The sequence below is a fragment of the Nestor notabilis genome, unplaced genomic scaffold (assembly GCF_000696875.1).
Source record: "Nestor notabilis isolate BGI_N333 unplaced genomic scaffold, ASM69687v1 scaffold23908, whole genome shotgun sequence".
Classification (NCBI taxonomy): Eukaryota; Metazoa; Chordata; class Aves; order Psittaciformes; family Psittacidae; genus Nestor; species Nestor notabilis.
The window spans coordinates 4,229-14,347 of NW_009941828.1; the positions used below are offsets into that span (position 1 = coordinate 4,229).

At 41.6% G+C, this 10,119-nt stretch overlaps 2 protein-coding genes across 2 annotated transcripts in view; one reads left to right on the top strand and one right to left on the bottom strand.

Moving 5' to 3' along the window:
- LRRC31 (leucine rich repeat containing 31) overlaps positions 1-5,140 on the top strand; it is a gene marked incomplete at its 5' end in the record, with an annotated part of 9,150 nt that extends 4,010 nt beyond the window's left edge. The window contains 4 exons of the mRNA XM_010021096.1: positions 579-746; positions 1,402-1,569; positions 2,719-2,886; positions 4,784-5,140. Coding sequence (XP_010019398.1) covers positions 579-746; positions 1,402-1,569; positions 2,719-2,886; positions 4,784-5,103 — 824 coding nt within the window. The remainder of the gene's footprint in view (positions 1-578; positions 747-1,401; positions 1,570-2,718; positions 2,887-4,783) is intronic.
- A 3,709-nt stretch (positions 5,141-8,849) lies between these two features.
- Positions 8,850-10,119, bottom strand: part of LRRIQ4 (leucine-rich repeats and IQ motif containing 4) — a 5,852-nt gene continuing 4,582 nt past the window's right edge. Inside the window, 3 exon segments of the mRNA XM_010021097.1 lie at positions 8,850-8,900; positions 9,874-9,983; positions 9,986-10,069. Of these exon segments, the coding sequence (XP_010019399.1) occupies positions 8,850-8,900; positions 9,874-9,983; positions 9,986-10,069 (245 nt within the window).

Sequence of the window (10,119 nt, forward strand, 5' to 3'; positions counted from 1 at the left end):
CCTGAGCTCAGGCATGTGAAAGTCAGTGGGGAGAGTCACCCTCTGCACCATTTATCTGAGACACATCTTAGGGTAGATTAGTGGCTCTCTGGACATGCTTTCCCAGACAGAACATAGACAAGGCCCAGACAGGCTAGCTAACTTTTAACAAGCTAATCCCTACTCTCAGGGGGAAATCCAAATTCACCATTATCACTTAATGAGTGTCCAGTGGAGCCATATGAAACGGGCTTATTGTCTGTGTCTCTCCCTAGTGGAAGTTTTATCCAGAAGACAAACCAACTAGCACTAATTAGCACATCCAGTAGTAATTTCAGCAAAAGGCTGAGGATTGAATGGATCTGGGGGATGAGCTGGCCTCACCTTCACCTGCTCTTACAGAGAAGAATGGAGTTGCAAAGATGGGGAAGCTTTGTGGTATTACTGTATGTCTGCTGTGATTATACGCTGAAGCTTAGTCTAAGAGCTTTGCCTGCAATACCTTGTGCAAACTTTGACGCCGAAGTAAATAAATGCTAAAGCCATGACCTGTGCTGCTGTGGCAGCCGGTGACCAGCATGCTCCCTTTTCCATTTCAGATGCTGCTTTACAGCACCTTGCAGAGCTAAGAAAATTAGACATATCATGTAACAAAGAGATTGGTGGTGGCTTTGAAGATTCAACTGCTCATTTGGCCAGCTTGAAAAATCTTGAAGTCCTTGATCTCCACCAGTGCTGTGTAACAGAAGAGGACATGACCATTTTGTGTAAGAACATGTTGAGGAAATCCATTAAGAATCTAGGTTTTGACTTCTGAAAATACTCAAAGGCGTAAGAGATTCAGCCTAACCTAGTGAGCCAGTTTATTTTTCTGTGTGCATTATCATAACATCTTGACATTGTTTTTTTACTCTTTAGAACAGCAACAAAATCCCAGGACTCAAAGCCTATATTGCCTATGTCTTATTTTCCATGATAAAGAAGATAATTTGAAAAGCTGCTGCTGAAGCACTGGGAAATATTGACTATTAGTAATAGCAATCATAATATATTTTTAATTAATTGACTAATAGAGAATGATTGCATTAATATAAAGGAGTTTCAGTTAGCAGCAAAGACATTTAGAAACAATCCCACCTCGTTTAATGTAAAAATCCTTACTTCACCTAGAAAATTTCAACAGGAAGCTGTGTTCTGACAACCTTCCACACAGGATGTAATAACTAATTTCTTAAACATTCCTACTGAAAATAACAAGGCTATTTATGGACTAAAACATTACTCACCAAAAATTTGAGTGTCAGAATTTGGCCTTGACTTCTGGATTGATTTATAAAGAAAAGAAATTATGTCAGGCAAATATACAACTACATATTTGTTTTGGATTGGTGACCGTTTAATAAATATTTCATGTTTTCATAGCCCAGGTGATACCTTTACTCTCCAGTCTTCAAGAGCTGAATTTATCCTCAAATAAAAATGTAGGCGTCTCATCTGGTCCTCTTCTGGGCAGGCTCAGGTTTTTACCGAAGTTGAAATCTGTGGCCATCAGCAATTGCGGTTTAGGTGAAGAGTCGTTTTCATCACTAGGTAGGAATGTTTTTTTTTTAAAGAGTGTCTATTCTCTCTGTATCCTTGTGGGATAAGTACTTCATTCTCCTTTGGCTGAACTCCAAAGATCATAGTTACATTATACCACAGGTCCCAACTGAAAAAGCCTGTGATGAAACCAGTGCTTCATGGGATCCAGCTTCAAGGGAAGACCATTGTGTGTCTTCCCCCATTATGCCTAACTGGATGAAGTCCTTTTAGTCCTTTGTCTGATAGCGAGCTTTTGTGTACTTCCTAATTTGGGAAGAGAAAGGAAAACATGATTTTGTATTATGCAGTAGTTATAGTTTGGTTGTAACACTGCATTTGCAGTTTAATGGGGTAAAGTTCTGACTGAAGGTTTTTCACCTCACTGCCAGTGAAAGTTTCAGTTGAAACTTTCTGGGATAGAGTTAAGCATGGAGCAATGGAGGAACTGAAGTAATGGCTGCAGTAGTGGAAAAGATACTGCATAGCTATGAAGAAAAGTCCAGTCTAACATGGGACATGTAAATTCAGCCTCCTTTGCCTACTTATTGCAAATCTCAGTGGATTAGCAGCTACACCGTCCTTTTGATAGGTGTTCCATATGGCACATGAAATCTTAAGTACCTCTAAGAGGGATCTGTTAGTTACCACAAAACGCACTTACATTTTGTACTGTTTACTAGGGACGTTGAAACCTGTAGTAAAACTTGACTGCCTTCAGCAGAAGCAGTAGCAAGCTAAATTGGTCTGAGGTCCCTGCAGGAAAAGTGCTATATTTATATCATTACAATTATATAAGAGTGACATCATGGAAATTGGTGTTGTTGAAAGATACAGAGTTCAAGCAAGAATTTGCTGTCTCTAAATTGATATAAAATGGTTTAAAAACAAGCTGCTAAGTTAAATTGGCTTCAGTGGGACAAGGTCAACCCAATAACATAGAAAGACAAGAACCCCCTCCACAGAGTCCTTAAAGATTCTGTAGGCAGGCCCTTGTTATATTCTTTATTCTGACTTTTATTAGGATGAAATAAATAATTTTCAGCACAAGTAGGCAGCCTGTTAGAAGCCTATATACAGGTGAGTTGTTTGTGAGCTGTCTGTTGAAGCCATATTGTTTTCTCTCAGTAAGCAGAAGTTTGCTGGTCTTAATCTTTTCAGCTGAGGCTGCCCTTCACCTTCCTGAACTGGAGATATTAGACCTTTCCTGGAATAAGTGCGTTGGTGGGAACCTAAAGCTGCTTTTGGGAGCACTAAAGCTTGCAATGGAGATTCAAGTGTTAAGACTGAGCAGCTGTAACTTGGTGGATGAAGATTTGGCACTTCTAAGTACGTATAACATGGTATTTACTAGCAGTCAAGGAGCCAGGGCATTTAGACCACAATTCAGAAGGGACTTGCTCCATGGGCTGAGCATGTTTTTGCATAAATCAAATGAAAAGCTGGAAAATGCAGCAGTATTTTTCCCAGAAAGGGTTTTCATTTTGCCTGAGGCTGGGTGCCCTGTACATGCACAGTGCAAAAGCTGAAAAGTATGATATGCAAAGAATCTTTTAGTAGTTTTAAGTATTAATACAAAAAGGCAGCACTTGGAAAATGTAGGGTTTGCATCTGTTTTTTATCTCAGATATTTAAACTGCCTCTGAGGAGTTTTGTTTTGTTTTGTTTGTTTGCTGGCTTTGTGTTCAGTAATTTATAGAAAATGTACATGCTGACAGGCAGTAATACAGGCACTACCAGCTCTCAGCCCATTAAGTGTGTTTGAGGATGTCAAACTATTGTAAGAGGATCAAATCAGAAATACTTTTGCCCACCTCTTACCAGCTGCTGAGAAATACTGGAAAATGGAAACCTGATGATGGAATCAATTATTGGATCCCTTAAAAAACCTGTTTATTTTATAATCATCTTTGTGATTCTGTGGGCCTGACTCACGGGTTTTGAGTGTCTGAGATTGTCAATAGCTGTGTGGCAGCTATCAAGGCCCTCTAATCCGAAGGCTGGTGAGATGAAGCCTGAATATTTGTGACTTTATAAACACCACCCTTGATGCGTGTCTCCTTTGCCAATCCTGCATTAAGGATCCCAGTTCCCTTGAGGGTATATTAAGCCCATTACCCTTCCACAGTGAGAAGTGGCTGTTGTAACCATGCAACCTCATCTCATTTTGCTTTCCTCTGTCTAAATCTTAGAATCATAGAATGGCATGGGTTGGAAGGGGCCTTAATGATCATCTAGTTCCACTCCCCCAGCCACAAGCAGGGTCACCTTTCACTAGACCAGGTTGCTCAAAGCCCTGTCCAACCTGGCCTTGAACACTTGCCCAGGAATGGGGCATCCAAAACTTCTCTGGGCAACACGTTCCAGTATTTCACCACCCTCATAGTAAAGAATTTCTAATGTCTAATCTAATTATACCCTCTTCTAGTTTAAAGCCATTCCCTCTTGTCCTATCACTACATGCCCTTGTAAGAAGTCCTTCTCCAGATTTATTGTAGGCCCCCTTTAGGTAGTGAAAGACTTATAAGGTCTCCCCTGAGCCCAACTCTCTCAGCCTGTCTCCGTAGCAAAGGTACTCCAGCCCTCTGAGCACCTTCATGGCTCTACTCTGGGCTCACTCCAACAGGTTGATGTCCCTCTTGTGCTGGGGGCCCCAGAGCTGAACATGGTACTGAGGGGTGGGTCTCATGAGAGCAGAGTTGAGGGGGAATATCTCCTCCATCAACCTGCTGGTCCTGCTGCTGGTGTTGCAGCCTAGCATACAGTTGGCTTTCTGGACTGCAAGCACACACTGCTGGGTCATGTTGAGCTTCTCATCAACCAGCACCCCCAAGTCCCTCTCCTCAGGGCTGCTCTCAATCCAATCTCTGCCCAGCCTGTAGTAGTCTGCCTGTAAAGCCTGTCCACCTGTTTTAATTAGCACTTCATACAATCTCTATCCAACTGACTCAAAGGTTTTCAGGTTGCTGTACAATTTTAACCCGATACTTCTGTTCCTTTTGAATTGCCTGCTTTTTAAATGTTGTACACTCCTTCAGCTGTGATAAAACAGTTTTTCTGACATCAACAGCAAGTGATTTAATATTGCTGAGGAATTGAATCTTGCTGTTTGACTGCTGAAAAGTCTTAAATAATATGGTATTAAAATACTACTACTCTTACTTATAAGATTTTAAAGCAATTGCCAGGATGTATTAGTTGTGTTTGTGCCTGTCATTTCTTGCAGCATTGCTGTCACAGGATGGTCACCTAGCCAGATTACGGAAGCTGGATTTGAGTTATAATAACAACATATCTGATGAAGGGTGGGTCATGTTCTGTCAAGGCTTAACAGTATTCAAAGAACTCTCAGAGCTGGATGTCAGTCTTCGCCCATCGTCCTGCCGTGACTGTGGGATGTGGTTCAGTGCATTGTTAGCAGCATCAGCAAAGCTACCTGCCTTGGCAGAGCTGGGAATGCAAAGATGGGTCCTTTCAGAATCGCAGCGGGAACAACTGGAAAGCTTTAATCAAGACAACAAAAGAAACATTCGTTTTGACTGTTGATGGAGGTTGAAGGTTTCTGGTAGGTCTTTCACAAGCAGCACATGAACCAAGTATTAAGTGTTGCTGACTTAAAAGACAGCCCAGTTTTTAGTAATCTCTTCTCATAAGAGCTCTTGAAATAGTTCCACAATTATAGGAAACTGCTATTTAACCTTCTGCATGCGTAGATTATTCCATTTAATAACATACTCTCTCAGATTCTCTGGGCCATGCTCAAGCTACTATATATACTTAATCTTTGTGTTGTGAATACTGCAGTGACTACTGTCAAATGAGCAATGATGATTTCAAATGGACACGTTGCAGGTTTGCCATCAGTAGGAAGTGTTTGCTTATGCAGGTGGGTGGGCAGTGTGAATGTGGCCTCATGTATGTAAGAAAAATGTCTGAAAATACTTGAAACCTCCATGTTTTAAATTTTAGTTTCTTCTCCCCCAAAACTTTTGCCTCTTTGTGAATCTATAAAATTGTGGGATTTGGAAAGCATCCCAGCAACTCAGGATTATATATGAGTCCAGTAAAGAAAATACAGAAGGAGCTGTTCTGCCTCTGCTCAGTCCTTGATGCCATCTCATAATGTAGATAAGTCCTGTGTACAGAATCAGCATAAAATCAAGGTAAGAAGCACTTGATTGGTTTCTTTGCAGGTCTCAGGGGCAAGGGAAATGCTGTGATAGGTTAAATGAGACAGTTGTCCTGCTACCTTAGCAAGGAAGTGTGGATACAGAGCAATCCAAAAGCATTCTATGTAAGGCTATGCAAAGACTTCAGGGAACTCCAGGGATGCTCCTTCTCATCCTGAGCTGTTTCAGCCTTACCCAGACTGCACTTTCTGTACAGACCTTTTTATGACATGCAGTGCAAAAAAAAAAACCAAACAAAACCCCACCAACAAAAACCCTAAACTTCCAGACATGAGTCTGATCTAGAGCATATGAAAGACAGTGGGAGTTCCCACAGTGCCTTCATGCTTCCCACATTCAGGATTAATCCATTAATTTTCACACCACCTTGTGATGTAGACAATGTTCTTATCCTTACCCTAAAATGAAGGAAATAAGCAAAGTCTATTATTGAAAGCCATGGGCAGCTTCTAGCTAAGAGCACAGAATCTTTTAGAGAAAGCACCAATTTGGGATGTGTAAGTGGCTCCTGCTTTTTTTATTTGATAATTTATTAGGCATTTTATTGTATTTGCTTAAACAAAGCCCAATTCTGGCACAGTCACTTGTGTCATGGAGCATGTTAACCCACACGTGAGCTCTAAGACAGCAGTGGGATTATTCGTTGGAAAGGTATTTTAGGAAGTAAAGATATTAGATCTGCCCACTGGGTGAGGAGTCTTAGAGAAATCCTGAGGCAGCTTGAGGGATAAAGTACTGCTCAATCAGCTCTGAGTATATCTACATGCTGCAGCAATCTTGTGGAGGAAAAGCACAAAGTGGCACTTTCCTAACTTGCTAGGGCCCTTCTCATGCAGATGTAGATCAGTATTCAGTCTGGATGACCCTTCCTACATCAACTTCTGGCTGGTCAGGGTTTCTGTAATTTCATCTGAGGGTCTCCATGGACTTCCTGGTTCCAGTTTCAGTTCTACGTGAAAAGTGTGCTTGCCTTCCCCAGCTCTGAGAAACATGGAGTATCTTGGTCAGAGGTAGCAGGGAATTGCTGCAGTGTGGGATCAGTTATTTTCTACAGAGATCCTCAACTTCTGAAATGAAGCAAAGAGCCCCAGTTTCATACAGGGCTACTGAGAGACTGTCAATCAATCAGTGACTTAAGCCAGGAGAGTTATTCTAATGTGGAAGTACCATCATTTCAGTTTAACAGCAGGACACCAACCTCTTTCCTTGATCACTTGCTTTTCCATGCCTTTCCTCCTCAAATCTGCCCCCAGACCAACTGGGAAATTGATGCTTTATCTGCTCTGTGAGAATCTCTGAATCACACCTTTCCCACTTGAACCTCTCTCTCTAATTCAGTAAAGCAGCTGACCTGTTTAATGTCTGGTATTTGTTGTAATCTTACTGACTGAACTGCACTTCAGCGTTGGGGTTTCTTGCTTTGTCATAGTTGGGTGCCGCATTCTCAGCTCCAAAGCACAATATGGACTCACTGCTCGCAACCTCACCACTTGCTGTTCATGATCCCCTTGTCAGTCCTTTGCCTTCTCATGAGTCTCTCATACCTACTGTGCCACTAAAAAGCTTTTATTAAAGCACTTCTATTAAATGTCCTGTCTATCTGTCAGTCTTCCTGGAAATCTCTTTCTTCCAGTGATTTCCTCCTCCACAGCCTCTGAATCATTCTTCTCTCTGTTCCTCTTTGCCTTCATTTAGGGTGAAAAAATTTTGTAAGACACCTCCAAACAATCAAACCAGCATCAGTTACCTAGTAAAATGGAAAATCAAAACTGAGCCATCCCACTTTTCTGCACGCCCAGCTCTCTCCTGACAGCAAGCATATTAATGATATCTCGGTATCCATCGATTCAGGAGCCAAACAGAAATAAGGTCCATACCCTGGGTGCAGATGTAGCCGCAGCATTTAGAGAGCACTACCTGGAGGTGGAGCTCTAGGAAGAGCTGGGTCTCGGTGAGCCTTCCTTCACCACCTTCTTCCCGATGCCACCACCTTCTCTGAGGCAACTCCTTCAAGGGAAGGGACAGCAGGACCACAGGTCTGACCAACCAGTTAAACTAAATAAAGAGGTCTGCTCCCACCCACTTGTGCATTTTAAATCACAGTGGCAGGATCCCAGTCCTGCTCTGTGCTTTATGTATGCTGCAAATGAAACTCTGGGCGGGGGTTTAAGGAGTAATTGAGCAATACAGAATAAAAACTAGACAAGGACATCAGATGTCTAGGACAAACAGCTATCTGTAAAGTGCTGTGGGAAGACATGGCTGCATAGAAATTTGGCATGCTAGAATTCAGTAAGGGATGTTTGTCATGGTTCTTCTGAATAACAAAGATGTTATGGCATGGCAGGACCCAGAATCATTGCTGAATATTGCATTCTATAGACTCCCTGCTTTAAAATAAGCCTGTTGTATGCAGGCATTTTGCAAACTGTCACCAAGCTACCTCAGAGACGAGCTGTGACACTAAAGATTTGACAGCTTGCAGTCATAACTAAAGATTGTCAAAACATCAGAGAACAGTTTTGCAGAAGTGTAGAGAGCTTTTTACACCTCTGTAAGACAGGATGGAAAGGCAGGTTCCAGTAGAAATGCAGTGTTCTGACTGCCTGGAATCCTCCTCCATATTTCCAAACAAGGTATTGATAATTTCTGAATGTAAAACTTGTTAAATGACTGCTAGGTGGGGCCAGAAACATTTCTCTCTAGATATGGCTATACCTCACTGACTAGAAAACACATTTCTAAGAATTGCACGTAAACTGCTTTGGGTTTCAGAACAAACAACACTTACTTGCACCTACAGATTAATTTCCAGTTCATCAGCTGCCTATATGCTTTGAGATAACATGCGTTCAGAATGAGACATCTCAAGAATATTTCAGAATTTGCTTGATTCAGCTGGAGTCAATGTTGACAAAAACACACACAAAAAACACTCAAAAAAAATCATGTTTTCATTGTAACAGTCACTAATTCAAATGCTTTAATACTGCTTGTCTCCTACTTGCTTATGTTGCTCACATTTGCCTTTCTTGTAAATGGAAAGATCTCTGTGAAGTTTACTGCCCAAATACCCCTTAAGTGCAATCCCCTTCTGGTTCATCAACCCATGCCACAAACTTTGGATCTGATAGTCAAGAACAGTCTGGTTACCTGGAGGAAAAGGGTAAAAGCAAATAGTAATGTGGAACAGTAGTACTGGTGGATGTTCTTGATGCAAAAAGCCAGGCACATCGTGTTCTCCAAACCCCCTTTTATTCTGTATTAGTCTATATTATTTGCAGCTAAGACGAACTGTGAGTCACCTGGCTTTTGCTCTGTGTTATTTTTTTCAAGAGTAATTTCTTAGCAGGGAGGACACTAACACTGTAGTCCTCCAGACCCTTTGCTTAAAGTAGTAAATGGCTATGTCTACGCATATTTAAATGCCACTTTTTAGTTCAAAAGAACAGTTTGGGAGAAACAGAGTAGTTCATGAAGAAATTACAGTCATTACAGAAAGACGGGAATAATTTAGGTTCAGAAGAATGAAAGACTGAGGATTTGCCTTTCCTTTCTACTTGCCCTGTATTTTTTTTGAGCAAATTAATCCCACTGGTGACATAGACTGATAGTCTTTTGGGGGAAAAAACCAAGCAAACAAACATAATCGCAAAAAATGTGTTTTGTTCAATGTGTTTGCACAATGAATCTTCAAGTCTGCAGTCAAAATGCAGTCAGCAAGAGTGAAGATGCAACCTGCACTTAGTTTCATCTTTAAGCAATGCCTTGACTTTGAGGATCTGGCTTGGTTTTGGACACACTAACTGAACCTCTTCCACTGGACAAGGAACTAAGGAAGGCTCCCTTGCAAGCTGTAAGGGCTCTTCTGTGCTTGCTGACTGACCTGGCAGGGCAGTGACAACTTTCTGGTAAGTTTTTGAAGGATACTCAGTGCTGTATTTCCTGATGCTTCCATATATCCTACCTTAACACGATCAGTGATAGAAGTATTGCTCTGCCGTAGCTGATGCAAACGGTGGTTGTAGGTGTCGCATAGAGTGCTCTGTAGGTTATTCTGCAAAGTTTCTGTTACTAAAAGCACAGCTTTGTATGTATATTGTGGTGACTTTCTTAAAACCCCTACCTTTAACTTCATGGCCTTTTTATGCCTTTTTCCCCATAAGTATTCCCAGATGGCAGATGTCCCCTGACAGCACACTTCAGTTGGAGGGTCTGCCATAGGGTTCTCATTCCAAGGACCAGCTCCAGCTGCTGAAGATTGTCCAAATCCTTGGGCAGCTGGGACAGGTGATTGTTCTCAATGAGCAGCTTCTGCAAACCTGAACACATAAAAGCAAAGAGCTGCAGCATGAAGAATAAATGATGTGGA